Source organism: Aquila chrysaetos, chromosome W (assembly GCF_900496995.4).
Source record: "Aquila chrysaetos chrysaetos chromosome W, bAquChr1.4, whole genome shotgun sequence".
NCBI lineage: Eukaryota > Metazoa > Chordata > Aves > Accipitriformes > Accipitridae > Aquila > Aquila chrysaetos.
The window spans coordinates 7,479,132-7,500,381 of record NC_054457.1 but is presented as its reverse complement, the minus strand read 5'-3'; the positions used below and the strand labels follow the sequence as shown (position 1 = coordinate 7,500,381).

Below are 21,250 nucleotides of genomic sequence, written 5' to 3'. Positions count from 1 at the left end.
TTCGGTTGTGGGGTTGCTGAAGGTTGAAGAACAACAGGTGCCAATTGCTACCACGACGGTGCACCGGCGGCAATATCGCACCAACCGAGATTCCCTGATCCCCATCCATAAGCTGATTTGCCAATTGGAGAGTCAAGGAGTGATCAGCAAGACTCACTCACCCTTTAATAGTCCCATATGGCCCGTGCGGAAATCTAATGGGGAATGGAGACTAACAGTAGACTATCGTGGGCTGAATGAAGTCACGCCACCGCTGAGCGCTGCTGTGCCAGATATGTTAGAGCTTCAATATGAACTGGAATCAAAGGCAGCTAAGTGGTATGCCACAATTGACATTGCTAATGCATTTTTTTCCATCCCTTTGGCAGCGGAGTGCAGGCCACAGTTTGCCTTTACTTGGAGGGGTGTCCAGTACACCTGGAATCGACTGCCCCAGGGGTGGAAACACAGCCCCACTATTTGCCATGGACTGATCCAGGCTGCACTGGAAAAAGGTGAAGCTCCAGAGCACCTGCAATACATTGATGACATCATCGTATGGGGCAACACGGCAGAAGAAGTTTTTGAGAAAGGGAAGAAAATAATCCAAATCCTTTTGACGGCTGGTTTTGCCATAAAAGAAAGTAAGGTCAAGGGACCTGCACAGGAGATCCAGTTCTTAGGAGTAAAATGGCAAGACGGGCGTCGTCAGATCCCTATGGATGTGATCAACAAAATAGCAGCTATGTCCCCACCGACTAATAAAAAGGAAACACAAGCTTTCTTAGGTGTTGTGGGCTTTTGGAGAATGCATATTCCAAATTACAGTCAAATTGTAAGTCCTCTCTACCAAGTTACCCGGAAGAAGAATGATTTTAAATGGGGGCCTGAGCAACGACAAGCTTTTGAACAAATTAAGCGGGAGATTGTTCATGCAGTAGCTCTTGGGCCAGTCCGGGCAGGACAAGATGTTATAAATGTGCTCTACACTGCAGCTGGGGAGAATGGCCCTACCTGGAGCCTCTGGCAGAAAGCACCTGGGGAGACCCGAGGTCGACCCCTGGGGTTTTGGAGTCGGGGATACAGAGGATCCGAGGCTCGCTATACTCCAACTGAAAAAGAGATATTGGCAGCATATGAAGGAGTTCGAGCCGCCTCAGAAGTAGTTGGTACTGAAACACAGCTGCTCTTAGCACCCCGACTGCTAGTGCTGGGCTGGATGTTCAAAGGGAGGGTCTCCTCTACACATCATGCAACTGATGCCACGTGGAGTAAGTGGGCCGCACTGATCACACAACGGGCTCGCATAGGAAACCCCAGTCGCCCAGGAATTGTGGAAGTGATCATGGACTGGCCAGAAGGCAAAGATTTTGGAATGTCGCCAGAGGAGGAGGTGACACGGGCTGAAGAGGCCCCGCTGTATAATAAACTGCCAGAAAATGAGAGGCAATATGCTCTGTTCACTGATGGGTCCTGTCGCATTGTGGGAAAACATCGGAGGTGGAAGGCTGCTGTATGGAGTCCTACACGACAAGTCGCAGAAACTGCTGAAGGAGAAGGTGAATCGAGCCAGTTTGCAGAGGTGAAAGCCATCCAGCTAGCGTTAGACATTGCTGAAAGAGAGAAGTGGCCAGTGCTCTATCTCTGTAATGACTCATGGATGGTGGCAAATGCCCTGTGGGGGTGGCTACAGCAATGGAAGAAGAGCAATTGGCAGCGCAGAGGTAAACTCATCTGGGCTGCCGCACTGTGGCAAGATATTGCTGTTCGGATAGAGAAGCTAGTGGTAAAAGTACGCCACGTAGATGCTCATGTACCCAAGAGTCGGGCCACTGAAGAACATCAAAACAACCAGCAGGCAGATCAGGCCACCAAGATTGAAGTGTCTCAGGTGGACCTGGACTGGCAACGTAGGGGTGAGCTATTTATGGCTCAGTGGGCCCATGATACCTCAGGCCATCAGGGAAGAGATGCAACATATAGATGGGCTCGCGATTGAGGGGTGGACTTAACCATGGACACTATCGCACAGGTTATCCATGAATGTGAAACATGTGCTGCAATTAAGCAAGCCAAGCGACTGAAACCCCTGTCGTATGGAGGGCGATGGCTGAAATATAAACAGTGGGAGGCCTGGCAGATTGACTATATCACACTCCCACGAACCCGCCAAGGCAAGTGCCATGTGCTTACAATGGTGGAAGCAACCACTGGATGGCTGGAAACATATCCTGTGTCCCACGCCACTGCCCAGAACACTATCCTGGGCCTTGAAGAGAAAGTCTTATGGCAACACGGTACCCCAGAAAGAATCGAGTCAGACAACGGGACTCACTTCCGAAACAACCTCATAGACACCTGGGCCAAAGAGCATGGCATTGAGTGGGTATATCACATCCCTTATCACGCACCAGCCTCCGGAAAAATCGAACGATACAATGGACTGCTGAAAACTACATTGAGAGCAATGGGGGGTGGAACTTTCAAACATTGGGATACACATTTAACAAAAGCCACCTGGTTAGTTAATACTAGAGGATCCACCAATCGGGCGGGCCCCGCCCAACCAAGACTTCCACATACTGTAGAAGGGGATAAAGTCCCTGTAGTGCACATGAGGAGTATGTTAGGAAAGACAGTCTGGGTTAGTCCTCCCTCACGCAGAGACAAACCCATCCAAGGGGTGGTTTTTGCTCAGGGACCTGGGTACACCTGGTGGGTGATGCAGAAGGATGGGGAAGTTCGATGTGTACCTCAGGGAGATTTGATTTTGGGAGAGAATAGCCAGTGAACTAGGCTGTATGATATTTAACTGCTAAATAACCTGCCAATGTATGTCATTGTATCTATAATGGCTATATGCCATATCAAGGGTATTACTGTAAGAATTACCCAAATGACTGAAGAATGGACTTTGAAACTGAGCCAAGAACAACAGTGATAGAACTTGAACTGGCGCCCAGCAATTTCCTCAAGATCAACATCTTCGACCTGCAGACCAAGGGTGTGGGTTGCACCAAATGTACCAGCCAGAAGTTCCAGAGACAGCATACAACAACCCAACACCTCACACCATCTCTCTTATCCTGAAGAAGTGTTACAACAGATGGAGCCTCAAAGTCATGGACTAAATAAAATTGATGGACACATTGGAGGGATAACCCATTGACTAAGGGAATACTATTTGTATGTGTGTGTGTGTGGGGGGGGGGGTGTCCATATACATATATATCTATATATAAGACAAGGAAAGTGGTAGCGGTTGATTGGAAAATGTAGGATCCGGGCATGATGTAAATGGTATAGAATAAGGGGTGGATAATGTCCTGGGTTCAGCTGGGATAGAGTTAATTTTTACAGGAACCTGGGAGGTGGGGGGGGCATAGCCGGGGCAGCTGACCTGAACTAGCCAAGGAGCTATTCCATACCATGTGCCATCATGCTCAGTATATACATGGGGAGTGGGCCGGGGGGAGGGGGCTCCTGCTCTCGACTTTCGGTGGGGGAAGTGGCGGAGCGTCGGGTCCCGGGTGGTGAGCAGTTGCACTGTGCATCACTCTTTTCTGTATACTCTTTCATTAGTACCGTCGTTGTTGTTGTAACTTTTTTTTGCGTTGTCCCAGTAAACTGCCCTTATCCCAACCCTCGAGGTTCCAGTTTTTTTTCTTTTCTCTCCTCCGTCTCCCCCCTATCCCACCGGAGGGGGCGGGAGGAGTGAGCGAGCGGCTGCGTGGTCCTTTGTTACCGGCTGGGCTGAAACCACGACACAACCGTTGACCAAGTCTGGGACTAGGAGCTGATTCAGCTGCACCTCGACTGACAGGAGTTTAAGAAAGCAGGGGGGTCTTCTCTGAACCTCGTCACTCAACGGGAGGGTCTCCCCTACCTTTTTACACTCCCGATCTCTGTACAAGTCACAAGAAATCCATAAGAAATCAATTCTAACTTGATTTTTCTTTGTATGTTTCCCTTTTACCCTATTGCGTCTTCGGTCTCTGTATACATAATTTTAGTTTGATTCTAACTTAATTTTCCTTTGTACATTTCATCCATGTATTAAGTAAAAGAGTGAACCTTGTCATCGAATTCTGTGAAGTCGTGCTTTTATAAATTCCTATTAAATCATTTTTGCTAATACCCTTGAAGGTGATTCTTTTAGTGGTCCAAACCACTCCTTTTCATGACAATAGTACTTGCCTGAAGCAAGTTTCAAAGTATATATTTGGATTATGAATCCTCCTTTTATAACTTTTATTGCATGTAAATCTAGCAGTATAGAGATACTTGGTTTTAAAGCAAGCAAGTATAATGTTTATAGGGCTAGACTAGGGTTCAGAAATGCACATTCTAGTCCTGGCTGAGTTTTGAAGTATTTGTATTTTATCCATCAAAAATACAAATAATAGTACTTCTCTACTTTGTTGCTTTTTATTATTTATGGAAGATGCATTAGATTTTGCTGGCAACTTCACTAGTATGGTCAGAATCCTAAGCATAGGAACTGTAGAAGTAGGTCAAGTAGGCTGAAGTAGAGGTGGCAAATCAGCAATTCAGAGTGCCAACAGTGCAGTATCTTCCTTGGCTTTTGGCTGGAATGTCATTTTCTGTTCCTGTATCAACTACTAGGATCCACAGGCATAAACTGGACAATTGGAACTATAATTGAGTGTTCTGGTTTCAGCTGGGATAGAGTTAACTGTCTTCCTAGTAGCTGGTACAGTGCTATGTTTTGAGTTTAGTATGAGAAGAATGTTGATAACACTGATGTTTTCAGTTGTTGCTAAGTAGTGTTTAGTCTCAAGTCAAGGATTTTTCAGCTTCTCATGCCCAGCCAGCGAGAAAGCTGGAGGGGCACAAGAAGTTGGCACAGGACACAGCCAGGGCACCTGACCCAAAGTGGCCAACAGGGTATTCCATACCATGTGACGTCCCATCCAGTATAGGAACTGGGGGGAGTGGGGGCGGGGAATCGCCGCTCGGGGACTAGCTGAGTGTCGATCGGCAGGTGGTGAGCAATTGCACTGCGCATCATTTGTACATTCCAATCATTTTATTAGTGTTATCATTATCATTATTCGTTTCTTCTTTTCTGTTCTATTAAACCGTTCTTATCTCAACCCATGGGTTTTGCTTCTTTTCCCGATTTTCTCCCCCATCCCACTGGGTGGGGGGGGAATGAGTGAGCGGCTGCGTGGTGCTTAGTTGCTGGCTGGGGTTAAACCACGACATTGAGTCAGAGAGAAGTTGCAAACTTGAACTGTCACTAATTGAATGAGTTCTGTGCAGTAGGAAGAAAAGGCAGAACATAACGAAATAATGGCCCAGAGAGAAATAAACCAACATTCAAAAACCCAGTGACCATCTGTTTTCCTAATAAATAAATAAAAAAAACCCAGGCCAATAGCAAGAAGTTCTTAGCAGATTTGAAAAGAAATTACTGAGAAAGTTGACAATTTCTGAATATGTAACTCTCATTCAAAAGCAAACCGCATGCAAAGCAGCACCTCTTGCAGCCCAGTTTGAAACAACTTTAAGCAAAGTGTGATTTTCAAATACTAAACATTTTCCTTAAATCACAATTGATTTATCAAGAGTGGCAAATATTGTGCATACTTTTTCTGATGTGTGAAGCTTGGTCATGTGCCAGAATTTGAATGCAAAGGATGTTTCTTTTCAGAACCAGTGCTAAAGAAGTTTGCTTCACTTCTCCCCTAAAGTTTACTTTTCATGCTTCTGTGCCTTCACTGGCTTACCATTATGCCACAAAGAAAATAATTTTTTTAAAGGGTTGTTTATCTGTAAGGTATTGTTCAGAAACTTGTAGATGAAAAACACTTTTACACAGTGCACTTAAGATTTGTAAATATTAAAATTCAGGTGAAATCATCTTTAAACCTCTCAAGACTCACCTCTATCATACACAGAGCTACTAGCAGTTAAAAGTGGGCAGAGAAGCAGTGAATGATGATTGTGACAGCACAAAACCTGCTGCTTTCTTGTGCTCTCACATCTCATTCCACCATCACTAATTTGGTATTAGACTCCTGTGAGATTTAAGACAAGTAGGACAGATTGTTAAACATTTAAGGCAAAGATAATCCTGTCTTCCTTACTCAGTAGGACAGAGTTAAAACCAATTTTTCCTTACTGCAATACAGGCTTAAAGCTCTTACAAGCCTTCATATGCGCAAACACCACAAACTTCTCCGCTCTTTTGAGCAAAAGTCCCACTTTGATTTTTCAGTATTTCTGGTGGAAGAAAAAAGTTTATTCTGCAAACCTTGATCTGAATTGCCTTAAATACACAATTCCTAGTTTCCCAAAATTTTTTGTATGGGATGATTTAGCCTATTTCTTATCTACATCCAAGACCTACTGTCTCCACAAGCTGACAGAGCATACATCTGGAGTCTGACAGCTACTTTTCAGGAAAAAAGACTGTACAAAAGATCAAAAGATGCAAAACTAAACACATAAGGCAGAGTCCCTTGAAGACACTATTACCTTACTATAATGCATATTTGAATTAATTAAAAAAAAAATCTTTTTTTTTAAAGCAAAAAAGACAAGATAGTGGAAATTTATACCAAAGGAAACAAAGCTAGTTCAATTTTCTTTTCCAAAACTCCAACCTAAATGAGTATGTTAAGTAAACATCCAGAAAACAGTCAGTGCTCACTGTATTAGCAGACACACAAGTTATTTCACCAAATGAATAACAGAATTATTTACATGCTGTATTGGTTTTGTGTGGCAAGGTTTTGGTAGTGGGGAGGGTTACAGGGGTGGCTTCTGTGAGAAGCTGCTGGAAGCTTCCCCTGTGTTCAAGAGAGAGCCAATACCAGCCGGCTCTAAGACGGACCCGCCGCCAGCCAAGACCGAGCCAATCAGCAATAGTGGTAGTGCCTCTGGGATAACATTTTTAAGAAGGAAAAAAAAGTTGGGACAGGCAGAATACGGCAGCCGGAGAGAGGAGTGAGAACATGTAAGAGAAACAACCCTGCGGACACCAAGGACAGTGAAGAAGGAGGAGGAGGAGGTGCTCCAGGCGCCGGAGCAGAGATTCCCCTGCAGCCCATGGTGAAGACCATGGTGAGGCAGGCTGTCCCCCTGCAGTCCATGGAGGTCCACAGTGGAGCAGATATCCACCTACAGACCGTGGAGGACCCCACACCGGAGCAGGTGGGTTCCCGAAGGAGGCTGTGACCCCGTGGGAACCCCGCGCTGGAGCAGGCTCCTGGCAGGACCTGCGGATCTGTGGAGAGAGGAGCCCACGGAGCAGGTTTTCTGGCAGGACTTGTGACCCCGTGGGGGACCCACGCTGGAGCAGTGTGCTCCTGAAGGACTGCACGCCGTGGAAAGGACCCATGCTGGAGCAGTTTGTGAAGAACTGCAGCCCGTGGGAAGGGCCCACATTGGAGAAGTTCATGGAGGACTGTCTCCTGTGGGTGGGACCCCACGCTGGAGCAGGGGAAGAGTGTGACGAGTCCTCCCCCTGAGGAGGATGAAGCGGCAGAAAATAACGTGTGATGAACTGACCGTAACCCCCATTCCCCGTCCCCCTGTGCCGCTGGGGGGGTTGGTAGAGAAGCCGGGAGTGAAGTTGTGCCCGGGAAGAAGGGAGGGGTGGAGGGAAGGTGTTCTGAGATTTGGTTTTATTTCTCATTACTCTGCTCTGGTTGATTTGTAATAAAGTGAGTTCATTTTTCCCCAAGTTGAGTCTGTTTTGCCCATGACGGTAATTGGTGAGTGATCTCTCCTGTCCTTATCTCGACCCACAAGCTCTTTGTTATATTTTCTCTCCCCTGTCCAGTTGAGGAGGGGGAGTGATAGAACGGCTTTGGTGGGCACCTGGCAACCAGCCAGGGTCAACCCATCACACATGCATATTTGCAATGTGTTCTTTATAGTAGCTACCTTTTGGGAAATATTTCCCATTTGGTTTTGGTAAGGGGCTCTACTCAGTCTAACCAATAACAGGTAAGAGGAAGAAGTACAACTGAGTTTGGCAACAACAATGGTGTATCCTAGGAAGACTAACATGATTATATGGAGTCAAAAGAGAGCAGTTGGCTTCAGAATGTTAACATTTATGAAATACATGAATTTACTCAAAATACAAAATTAAAACAAACTATATAAAATAACTAGAAGAATGGAGAAAGTTACAAGGATTGCTGGAAGGTTAGACATGTTAGATACCTTAAAAAAATATATCAAGCACTGCACATACTCTTGGAGAAGCATGGGTTAAAACATAACTATATTCATGTAGTCTTGAAGAACACAGCAAATTAAAGGATAGTTTTTGCTTGTAAAAGTTGAAAATAAGCTTACCTGAACCAAAGGTCTTGAAAGCACCCAACTTCCAAAATACTGCTGGCTTTTTCACATATCAACATATAACATGTTTATTCCAGGAAAGAGTCCAGACCTCACTCGTGTGTTTTAGAAGTGTCGCAGATGGAGTGACGCACTTCACTCATGAGAAGTAGCAATATGTTTATTGATATAAAACAGCGATTTAACAAAGTTTGATAGTAAATGCGACAGTGGTTTAACAAGATTCGATGGCAAGGTTCACTTGATATTTACTGCACAGAGGACAGGGTCAGACAAAACTGTTGGGGAAATCCTCCCGTTGAGTCACGAGGTTCAGAATGGATCCTCTTGCGTTCTAAACTCCTTCTCAGAGAGGAGTCTCCTAGATCCACTCCTAGTCCCAGACTTGGTCAACGGTTTAAGTCTAAAGGATTATATATGCACAATCAATCCTTTATATCACTTAGCTTTCAAAATTTAGCATGCTATTAATCACTTACTGAGAACCTGTTGCAGCAAGGAATCTCTCAACCTCGAGAGGCATCCCAACTCAAGGGAAGATCCTGGCATGTATCCCACTGCCACGGAGGAGAGCTCAACAGGCCCTGGGCTGTCCACTATTTATGGAGTAAGATAATTGACTCAGTCATATTTGCATACTGACTACAGGTGTTAGTTTCTTCCAAATTTGGCTTGAGTCAGACATTGACCAGCATTGTGGTTAGGTGGGTGCATTGCTCAAATTAGCCCTTGTCTATTGTGTTGTTATCTGTGTCCCCTGAATCCACTTTGAGCCGGATACGACTGCCACTGGTGGTTATCACTTGAGCAGGGTTACGGGAAATGCAGGTCAGGTTGGGGGGGGGGAAGCACACTGCCACAAAGAGGAAGGAAAAGGAAAAAAAACAAAACACCACACACACACACACACACACAAAACAAACCCTTCACAAACCACTTCTCATGATTTCATGATTGTGATCTACAGAAAAAAAAAAATTAAAAAAAAATCCATATTTGGATCATATGCTCCTTTAGTTTAAAAAAAAAAATAAAATTAAATACCAGATCTTGTATATGGTAAAAAGGATAAGTCCTAATGTATACTAAACCAAGCAAGCAATTAAATTTAGATCAAGTTATTCTCCCCCCCCCTCCGGAAATTTTTTGGGACAGTTCCCCATTAAATTTTAATTTCTATTATACTTTTAAAATCAATTTTATTGCAGCCAAAACATTGTTCATATACCTGTCCATAAAATAAACTATGATATATACACAACATTTTAAGTTACAGGGCATAAGTTTACAATTTTTGGCAGATGCTGTTTAACAAAATGGAAATTGTATAACTTTAGTTAGTACTTGGAGAAACTAAACTTCCTTATTTTGGTACAAATGTTTTGTGTCCCCCTGTATTCTAACCATACCTAAACTGGTTTAATAAACTAACATTAATGTGTAACATCTCACTGTTTTCTCTTATGTTCTGATTCTAGACAGAATTTTTCATATGCTTCTTCAATTTCTGGATCCATCTTGTCATCAAGGTCATGAAAATACCTAAAAAAAAAAAAAAAAAATCAGATTTATGTACAGATTTTCAGAAACAGTAAATAGGTGAAATATTTATGTAGATGTCAAGAATAAAACAGAGCTTTATAAATAGTAGTTAACTATGACATTTAGTAAAAGGGGATGAAGAAGAAAAAATTATGGGTACTAGGAAAACAAACAGAAACCTCAAAGCAGCACAGATATGTACAAATTGCTACGGCGTTTGTCACCATTTTAGATCATCTTATGCTGTCCACAGGTTGAGACAGAAATAGTTTCCAAGATGATAGAAAAATGCAATACAAGCTTTCAAAAATTTAATAATGCATTTGCACTGATGTATTTACAAAAAACATAATTAACATCATATTAGCATATTTTTGGTTGGTTAACATCCTAGTTCAAATACTGCATCAGCCGTCTTGGTTGCACACTAGTCAGAAAAATATATTTATATAGAAAACCTGTATTCCTATTTGTTGATAGATGAAAGAAGGCAACCTTAGTTCACCTCCCTTTTGCATCTGCATTATATTACCTTCTATTACATGGTAACCAGTCTTTCAGAAATGATCTGTCTCATTTAGGTCAGAGAAAAGACTGGATCCCATTAATGATAATCAATATTGCGCAGAATGGAGACTACCACAGAGTTTCAAAATAAAGCTGGGAAGTGATGGAGGTCACTTAACAGCTTGCTTTCTCCTCACAGTTATTAGGAAGTAACTTGAGTGTTCCTTGTTTTCTCTAGGTCCAACTGGAGTGTTCATCACCATAAACTAGGACAACGGAGTTGTAGCTTGAACATGATAGTGTATATAATTCTAAACAGTCTTAAAAAAAGTCAGCAGCTATTGACTCTCAAAAAGTGTGCATTAGTTTCAGGTGCCCAGTTTATCATCTTCTGTGCCTTAGTTCCAAACAAGGGAATTGGCATGCGCATTAAAGAAACAGTCTACACATTTTATTTGTTCCTCCTTTCCTGTAGAAGTATAGACTTGAGAAGGAACTCAACATAGAACCCTTCTCCCTGATGTCAGTCATGAGAAATAGCTGACAGAGGATCAGGATAGATTTGTCTAAGCTTTTCTTAAGCCTCCAACAAAGAAGGTTCCACAGTCACCTTGCATGAAGGTTGACTCACAATCTTCTACATGTCACTCTTCAGATTTGCTGTGTTTAACTGCTGTCTGTCTCCATTTTGCATTTAATTTGTTCTAAGCACAGCAGTTCATGAGGGTAGTTTTTTTCCACAGTATGAGCTTGTTGATTTCTGATGACATCTCTAATTTATCTTCCAAAGTTCCTGCAACTCCCCTCAACTAGGTGCCATCTAGAAGTTTTCTAATTTACTAACAAAAATATCAATCCAGACCAGCACTTTTATCACACATAAACACAACACTGAAAATGTTTTTGGGTATTAAATCATGACCTGAAAGTCCTCCTTCAACCAGATGAGTACAAAGCTCAGAGCAATTTTTTTTAAACTGTATTTCTTTCACTGGTTTACTATCAAATTCTTATAAACCAGTATCAGAAAGTCAGATTATATTCCCATCTATTGCTTCCCCTTTTGCCATTAGGTTGCTTTTCTTGTTCTACAGGAATACTGAATAGCCATTTAATTGAGAGAATACTACTTATCCTGAGGAGAGAAACTTAACCGCCTCCCTCAAAGACACTGAAAATTTTGTAATTATCTCTAGCTAGGATGTGTATGCACATCAGTCAAATTCATTCAGGTTACCTCACTACCAACACTTGAAGGTCTGGTGCTTCATTTTGCTTGCAAATTTATTTTTTTTAAGTGCAGAAGAGAGAATGTTTGCACGTGTGCAAAAATATCTGAAATGTAATTGCCCTACTCAGTTGGATAAATATAAAGTTTGTTTCAAACTTATGTGATTGATTACAAACCAACTTACACTTGAATAAATACATAGCACTAGTGTTAAAAAAACCCAACAACTATCACTCAAAAAGAAAACATACTGATCTCCAGGTCCCGATAAATCTGTTCCATTTTCTTCATAATCTGGAAACAAATCCTCTCTTTCAAGCAGCTCTTGGTATTTTTCTTGGTAATCTGGCATAGTAAAAATGAGACCAAGTAATATATAAGACTAGTCCTCTAAATTAACATACATCTATACAGTTTGAAAATAGCCTATTTAATGAAGCCATAAATGGCATAAAACATATTCTAGAAAAAACTCCTGCTACAGTGTTTTCTCAGGACATCAATCAACCTCTAAGAATGATACCTATCTTCCCAGAGAACTGTAAGGTAGTCACAGATGTCTTTACCCTCAAATGATGTCATGCCATGTTGCACTCAGATTATAGAAAACAAAGAAACCAAGGAAGAAACAAACCCTTTTGCTACTAACAATGGACAAACAAAAGATGACTTGAAGATTTCTGGCTTCCTGGAGAGACCAAGTGCTGAGGACTATGGTGCAAATTCTTCTGAACTATATGAACTCAAATGCACATTCTCCGTCTCAAACATTTACCTTCTTTTAATACAGAATAAGGCACGTGTTATACAAAGCCAGGAATTCAGACGTAATTTCGTCTTTTAAGTTGTACGAGTCTCAGATATTTTAAGAACAACTTTTTATGTACTTCAACAGGACATAAACTTAATTACAACTTTTTAAAGAAGATTGAGAAGACAGGTATACTAAGCTTGTGATGTACCTGGATCTGCTGCAGTGAAAGGAACGCCATCAGAAGTGTAAAACGTTGGTTCATTCTAAGAATAAAGTTATACAGTAAGTTATATGTGTTCAGAGAGGCAGCTGTTTGTAGCTTTCAGCAATGTGACTGTCTATGAATCAAGTTAAATTCACATTTAATTAAGGAACTGAAGTGTCAGTACATTCTTACCATAAAATAGTTTGGGTCATTTTCAGGGGTAGCTTCTGTATGTGGAGAAGTTCCATGAACTCTACCCCAGTTACTTGATCGTAGTTCTACTAGTTTCAGAAGCATATGCTTTACATCTCTGAAATAAACAGAAGCTCCACAAAAGTTAGTGTGTTTTGTGCTAAGCAATAATTGGGCTATATCTTGCATATACTAGATAGCTAAATCTCAAAAAAAGCTCCAAAAAGGACAAAATTTGGTCCAGTCTGCAGATAATTTTGAGTTAGGGTTTTTTTTCCCTGCAAGTCTAGATGCTCTGTGTATCCCTCTCAATTATAAAACACTCTCTCCGCTTCCTCTGTGGTAAAGTAAGGTGTCCATATGAAATAGAAATTGCTATAGTTTTTAAATCAAGATACCAAACCTGCAGCACAAGTTGAGGAACAAATCCTTTTCTTATAAAAGGATAGTACTGAGGAAAACAGGGGGTGATCTTCAAATTGTATTTTAATAATCTAATTTATGCTCCTAACTTTAGCCCTCTAAATCACATTGAAATTCTGTAGTCAACAGTGAAAAGTAATGTCTCCAATACATTAGATGCCACCACCCATTTAATCCCTAAAATAAGAGAAATTGCTTTCTTCTTTTAAGCAAGTCCATGGAGAAAAGTTCAGTGAGTCTCATTAAGGAAAAAAAAAAATAAATTAAAAATACCTTCAGTTGTTTCCTCTATTAAAAGAGGTTCATGCTTCTGTGTCTTTGAAGCCTTGGGCTTGTGCTATCTATTTTCTCTGGTTCCTTAAGCAAGATTTTCCTCATCCTCCCTGGGAGGCAGCTAAATTACAACCAACAGATGCTACCAGCTACCTGCTGTCCTCCCTCCATATGGGAAGAGATCAGGTCACAGTGTTTGAACCCTCTATAGGTTTTTAGTAAGCTTGCAAGAATGAGGATGAAATACAGCAGAATAAGATAACCTCATGCACGCAGTTGATTGCAAATTGAGAAGCAGAATACATTAGCCAACCACTCATTCTTTTCCAGCCTGTAGTAAGAACCTGCCAAAAAGGTACATTTTCCAGAGGAAAAAAAAAAAAAAAAAAAAAAAGCATATTCCATTTTGCCCTTACATTTATAGTGATTTGTATACTATATTTAATGCTGTTAAATTCAGATTTTAAAAGTATAAACTATGAAATATTGCCACTATTCTATTTATACATGCTTTTAGAGCCTAAAGCACTTAAGGGAGATTTCAACACCTAAAGGGTTAAACAAACTACCACACACCACCATCTCATTAAGTGGAAGATGCATCTCTAGTAAAAGATAAACAAAACCAAAAATTAAACAAACACACGCACCCCCAATTGAAAATTACTTTTTGTTACATGGGAAGTGACCCAAACATCACTTTACTTTTCATAAATGAAAATTTTTAAGGTAATGTTTTGGCCTGTTCATTATTCTTGAAGATTTTTAAGGTGTTCTGTTTCGTATAAAAACAGAACACTGCACATAAATTTATCTTCTCACCTGCTACAGTTTGCATCCAACACAACATTTTCAATTCTCTGAATCATTTCCTCCATATCATTCTTTCCTTTTTCTTTCCAGGCATCTTCTAAAACTGAGCCTGTCAACTAAAGACAAGGGATTAATAATTTTTTTATTTTTTTTTAAAAGCAAATTATAAAACTTCAAGAAACTGTCAACAGAAGAGATTCTGTAACAATCCCTAACATTTAGATGCATTGTGTGACTACCTGAGGGTTGAAGGTCCCAATCTCCTACATCTTTTTGCTAAACAGATTAATAGACCTTGTAAATAGTTTATTTTAGACTACAGACAGTATGGTAACTCTGTCCAACGTTTATGTTGCCTAGAAGTTCATAGCCACTTCCCTCCTTTCAGTCTTGAAACACGATTTTGAAACAACTCTCCAGCGATTTAATTACACTGTGAAACAGTCACATTACAACAAAATGTATACATGTAACCATTTATTTTTTTTTAATATTGCAGTGATTTCTTGTGAAAAATCATCACACTTCTTCATCTTTCTGAAGTTGTGCATCAGTGGGACACGGAGATTGCATTTAACCATACTGTTACTTGGGTCAAGTTGACACAGAAATATTGCAACATTCTGAATCCTGTTTGAAAAGACTAACAGCATTTATTAGATCTTAATTGCTTTAAGTATGTGCTATGAAAAAAAGAGACCATATTTTTGCAAATAATGCCACAGGCTTACCCGAGAATAACAATAGTTTAAGTAAGCTTTAAAAAGACTTCAGTCAACATACCTAGCATCAGACATGCCAGAGAACTTCATCTGGGTGTATATAAGAGGAGCCAAGAATTATCTGACCAAGCCAGCCTGAGTTTTAAATACATAAAATCTGTGAAACTGAAGCTGCTGCTGAGAGCGCTTTAGCAGCAGACAGTCTAGAACTGCTGTGGATGAAAGCCTTTTCTGTTAAGAATAGGTACTTCATTGCCCAATAATTGAACAGTAAGAGATAAGAGTTAAACTAGGAAAAACTAGTTTGCCACTAAGGTGAGAGTTAATAGCAATTCCTGATCTACTCATGTCCTGGTTTCAGCTGGGATAAAGTTAATTGTCTTCCTAGCAGCTGGTACAGTGCTGTTTTTGAGTTTGGTATGAGAAGAATGTTGATAACACTGATGTTTTCAGTTGTTGCTAAGTAGTGTTTAGACTAAAGTCAAGGATTTTTCAGCTTCTCATGCCCAGCCAGCGAGAAGGCTGGAGGGGCACAAGTTGGGAGGGGACACAGCCAGGACAGCTGACCCAAACTGGCCAAAGGGATATTCCATACCATGTGACATCATGTCTAGTATATAAACTGGGGGGAGTGGGGGCGGGGGGATCGCTGCTCGGGGACTAACTGGGCATCAGTCAGCGGGTGGCGAGCAATTGCATTGTGCATCACTTGTATATTCCAATCATTTTATTATTACTATTGTTGTTTTATTAGTGTTATCATTATTAGTTTCTTCTTTTCTGTTCTATTAAACCGTTCTTATCTCAACCCACGAGTTTTACTTCTTTTCCTGATTCTCTCCCCCATCCCACTGGGTGGGGGGAGTGAGTGAGCGGCTGCGTGGTGCTTATTTGCTAGCTGGGGTTAAACCACGACAACTCAGCATAAATATTACCTGATCCAAAAATGCTTGGAATGGCATCTGATGATACAAAGGAATAAAACGCAAAGATAAAAGCAAGCATCTTGGTCAGCACTTGTTTCACATTCCCAGTTTTCTACTGTGGTCCTGCCTTGATACTAGGTAATTAGATAACGGCACCAAGAAGGTTTAATTAAAAATAAATATATTGCAAAGCAAATAGGTGAAAACCCTGTATCTATCACTATATTAAATGGAAAGGACAACAGGAGACATTTATTGCTTCAGTAGTGAAACTAAGGTTTCATGAGGTAGCCCTGTCTAGCTACAGATTATCTACAAATGTTGGAGTGTCTTTGAGACATCAGAAAACACTTGCATTAAAAAAAACCAACCAACCAACCAAACCTTAACAAAAAACACACCCACAAAAAAACCCAAAACAAAAACCCCACAAAACTGTCTTTTATTCTGGAATGGACATATATTTCTACAGTAGTAATGATGCAGACAATACAGTAGGAAATAACTGATATGAAGAACATTTTGCCACAAAAAGAAGAAACAAACCTCAAGCGATAAACCCTAACTGCTGAGTGTTCTTCAGAACAGAGAACGTACCCAAAACCCCACGTTCATTCAAGTTGGTTACAGTTTTCTCCCACACCAGAAGTGGCAAAAAGAGAGCTAAAGGGACTGCTTACTCCTTTGCACCTTGGCTTCAGTTCTACTGCTCTTATATGTACACAAATGGCCTTGCATTTTACTTTTAGAGTAGTATGTTACTTTTTTTTTTTGTTTGCTCAATTTCATAATGGTACTACAAAAAAAAAAAAAAAAAAGTACAGCTTGTTCCACTAATGATGTAATGCATAAAACCCCATAAATATTTCCTCATTTGCAGTTGTTTCCTCCACTGCTCCCAAAGGGTATGAAGGTACATCCATTGTCTCAAAAAGAAACATAATGAATGCTCCCTGCATACCTTTCCTTGTCTAGTAGGGCAAAGCCTCTCCACTTTCTCTTCCCAATCTTCAAGCACTTCATTTAGATATGCAAAAATTCTCATCTTTCTGACAAGAAATACTTTCATAAGACACTGTCACCTACACTTTATGTGTTCCAGAAGCACAACCCACTGACTTTATGCATTGCTCATTTCTCTTTTGAGGCATCCAATTAAAGCATTTGCAGGGCATGGAAGCATATGAGCTGGACATCCAAGAACGACAGACAGTTGCTTAACTCTGATAATGTTCATACTGATTAAGAGACAAAACACTCCCTTCACCTCCTTTTACCTAATAAATTCTGAATTTCTAATTACCCATAATTAGAAACCTCTCCATATTACTTCATTTAATTAGAGCTGTTAACCACATACTATAGCACCGACCTACAGAAGGAATTGTGTGATGTGGCTACCTCTGTTAGCCTGAATCTTGAATCTGTGGCCCAGGAATCCATTCTAGCCTATGGCACAAAAAAAAAATAGGCTTTCACTTGATTTTTTTCTCCCCCCCACCAGTTCACTGTCAGCTGTCATGTACTCTATTTTTACTTATCCCAGATGAAAAAAACTCAAGAAGAAAAAAAAAAAGTATCTTAGTATTTGCATTTAAAATATATTATGATCTACATATAATTATATAAACAAGTAGTGCTCATGAGCTTCCCTCTTTCATTCAGGACTATGATGATATATTTAAAAAAAAAAACCCAACTTTTTTTTTTTTTTTTTCTTCTTTTAAAACTACTGTCTCACCTTCAGCAGTTTCACTGCACACATCAAATTATTATCCACAGGATTAGAGAAGAGCACATTTAGTAATTGCCGAAGGCCTTCTTGAAGAATTTCTGCTCGCGTTACCTGTCCCTTTGTTCCTTTAATCTGCAAAATATATTTAAAAAAACAAAACCAAACCATATTTAAAAGACTTAAGTTTTAGAAATTAATTTAGTCACATTTTCTCTCTCGAATGCTGTATGATTTGGTTTGTGATTAACATAGTTGAACTCTTCAGTTGGAAGAATATGCCAAATACCGTAACTATTATAGAACACAGACTTTGAGTAGTATCCTTACTATTCTGACATATACATAACAATGCTTGTCTAGCATTTTGTTTCCTTGCTAATAAATTGCTAAGAAAAGCTGCAAAATGCCTGGCAAGAGGTCCACATCATCCCAAATTCTCAGAATCCTATGCTCTTTCCCATCCTATGTTATACATTCTCTACAGCTGTAGAGTAGCTTGCTTCTTCTAGAAGGCACTCTTTATATATTTAAAAATTATAGAAAATGGTTTAAAAATAAACAGTATACTCCAAACTGGGCAACTCCTCCTCCCCCAAACCCTTTGGAAAGCTTCCTTTTTACTTCTAGCAAGTTAGATTTCAAGGCCCACTTATGAACAAAAATGGAAGAGTCAGAGAGTTTTCTTTCCTCATGCCAGCAGAACATTTTTATAGTGCCTGCTTAAATCAAATCTTTGAAATAATCCAGTGAAAAATATATTTTTAAGGACACTACAGCAGTCAGTGAACTTACTGAACTCACAGGTATAAGAGTCAAAGAATTTTTATGTGTACACACACTTTTCTGTACATATCAGATACAAAAACCTGATCTAAATACAAGATTTCATGCTTCATGCATAAGTCAAGGACTCAACCTTCAGAAGAAATCTCTTTAAAGGTCTGCATTTTTATTTGCTCATTTTGAAGATTCCCATACTTCCTCAAGCATTTGATGGGTTATTGATCCTGACCTGCTTCTGCTAGGTTGTAACATTTCCTATGTTGGTTAAGTGTAGTAATCTGGTGGTTTTACCAGACAAAAGAAAATACCAAAAGCTTCATTCCAAAGGTGGTTTATGGTTGGTTCTTTTTATGAATTCTTACACTTTTTTTTTATCTTTATACATTTCTCTTCTGATGATCTTGTCTTTTTTTGTTTGTCTGTTTCTTGGACACACATTATAATGAAACTGTTCTAAAGTTCTTCTACTTTATTCCCCTCTCCCTTTAAAAAAAAAAACAAAAAACCAAAAAAACCAAAAACCACACACCTCAAATGATATTCCATTTTAGTGTTTACCTAAACACAACAAAAATTAATGAAGAACCATCTGACACAACTTTCTTCTTACCTCTAGGTTAAGGTAAAGTTCAGCTAAGAACAACACAAAGGCATGAAATTGTTTTCGAGTAGTCTCATCTCCTTTGGCAGCTTCATCTCTGTTTTCATATTCTGTTCGACACCTGAAAACATTAAAACAAAAATCATATAATCTGTAGACATCCCAACATATGTAATGTTACTTATTTAGTAGAATGCTAAGAACTTATTCACTCCATTAAAACTGTTAAATGCTGAATGCTAGGAAGTATGATTTGTGAAGGAAGCGAGAGGACTTCGCAAAGACAACATGGATTTTTGTCCTCTAGATGAATACATATGACTACATGATTGTGTTTTCAAGCACCGAGATATCTGAGACAGCAAAATGAAATAGAGCAAATTGCAACATCTAAAAGACAGTTACACAGTTTATATAATAGAATATAGGTCCAGGAAGTTTAACGTAGGCAGCCAAACATCAACAGAAATAAAAAGTAGGTATACTCTGAAAGACATTTTCCCCCTTTCAGGGTGCTGCCCACATTGTCTTAGATGCCTTTACACTTATTCGATAAATACTTTATCCCACCATTTTAAGTGACAGTGATGCATAATTTAAATGCAAATGCTGAGGATTAAGATAACATGGCAGTGAGGTAATTTTCTAGTATTCAACAACGGTGTCAAAAATATACACATTTACATAGCAGTTCAAAAACAAATTAAAAAATATTTGAAATAAAAAGGAAAGCAAGACAACCTCCAATGTATTCTCAATGGTTATGTAATAGATTAAGAAATACCTGAGAAACTGAAAAATCTAAGGAGTTAAAATAAAAAATTTGAAGTAGAAACTTGGGCTGAGAAACAGGAGTTCTCTGTATTCATATTGTTAGCTTGTTTATCTCCCTCTTCCTTCCCCCCCAGTTCCATCCATATTAGCAATAAAAACATAAGCAACTTTAAATTTATGGCTTCAGGGTGCTAAAAGGAATGTTATCTATTGGGTTGGTGTGGCAGTACATCCCGCCCCCCGATCCTGCCAGCAGGAAACAAAACTTCTCCAGGAAGGGAGAAGGGGAAGGAAACCCTGGAGGCTGCAGGTTGAAATTTGAACTGGCCAGTCGAGATGCGCCAGGTACACCGAGGTGACCCTCCTAGCCAATAGAATTAAATGACCACAGGTCAGATTCAACAGGGGTATAAACGGGGTCCCGCCGGAGGACACGTTGGCAGTCCTCCTCGGAGCAGCGGGTCTGCAGTCGGGGACTCCCCCTCGGGCCGGGGCACCGTCCGAGGTAACTCCTCGAGGGAGAGAGCCCTCAGCTTTTAGGTGAGTGATACGCGCGTTTTGAGCCATCACTTTACATCTTGGGGATTCTTGAGTTGGCCGTGTAGTATTAATTCTCTTTACATCATTGAGCCTGTGGTTTTATAAAGTGTTACCGGACTTCTAACTAACTTTTGCTGAAGAATAAATCTGAGTTTTAACACCTGTTGGATTTGGTTAGTCATGCACCTGTAACAGTTGGCTTTAAAACCAGGAATCAGATAATCCAACATTAACAGGGATTTCCTTCATGGTATTGTTCAAGTAACAAACATAGTTAAAAAAAAACAAAACCACACAAAATAAAAGTGATAATTTTGAAGGCAAAAAGGCTCAGAAATTCAGCTTCTCCATAAGGTACTGCTCCCGATTAACAGCAATGCATTTTGATTATCTTTTAAGTTTATCATGCTTTTGCTCCTAAACATAGGTAGACTAAGTGAAACTTATTTTAAAATAAGAAGCAAGTTTGAAGCTTAGAAAGCCAAAAGTCCTTAAAGAAAAAAGGCTAATTTCTAAAGAATTCTGAAGTAGTGTACTACTCCTTCAAATGTCATACAGTAAGATTTAAAAAGAAAATACATCCATTTAAAAAATGTTGCATCTTTGTCAACTATGAAGTCTAATCATTATTAAACCTTAAGCCCCCAAATTCTGTAGTAACTGAAAATTGAAGAAATTTATCCTTCTGGATTTTATGCATCTACTTCATAGGTGTAAAGTCAGTTAGCCAATCAATGAATAAACCTTACACAGCAACTCCAGCCAGAAAAGTAATTAAAGAAAAAACACAATGAAATAAGTCCTGGCAAGAGTCAAAGGACAAGTACAGTACATATATGTGCATTTAGTATACTTTTAAAGTTGACTAGCTTTCAAATTTACCCTGTAATTCAGTATCAGCCTAATA

At 39.8% G+C, this 21,250-nt stretch overlaps 1 protein-coding gene and 1 long non-coding RNA gene across 4 annotated transcripts in view; one reads left to right on the top strand and one right to left on the bottom strand.

Moving 5' to 3' along the window:
• Positions 1-9,345: 9,345 nt before the first annotated feature.
• The window catches only part of LOC121232383 (polyadenylate-binding protein-interacting protein 1-like), a 24,561-nt gene continuing 12,656 nt past the window's right edge, over positions 9,346-21,250 (bottom strand). For 2 of the 3 annotated variants that reach the window (XM_041121275.1, XM_041121273.1), the window contains 7 exons: positions 19,039-19,150; positions 17,652-17,777; positions 14,272-14,378; positions 12,754-12,871; positions 12,565-12,619; positions 11,854-11,947; positions 9,346-9,864 (listed from right to left, as the gene is read on the bottom strand). In XM_041121275.1, the coding sequence (XP_040977209.1) occupies positions 9,771-9,864; positions 11,854-11,947; positions 12,565-12,619; positions 12,754-12,871; positions 14,272-14,378; positions 17,652-17,777; positions 19,039-19,150 (706 nt within the window). In that variant the 3' untranslated portion in view covers positions 9,346-9,770. The remainder of the gene's footprint in view (positions 9,865-11,853; positions 11,948-12,564; positions 12,620-12,753; positions 12,872-14,271; positions 14,379-17,651; positions 17,778-19,038; positions 19,151-21,250) is intronic. The other variant, XM_041121274.1, reaches the window with a different exon arrangement.
• On the top strand, positions 14,394-16,444 carry LOC121232830. The gene is made up of 2 exons (XR_005931719.1): positions 14,394-15,332; positions 15,908-16,444. It is a non-coding gene; the product is annotated as an uncharacterized LOC121232830 (long non-coding RNA).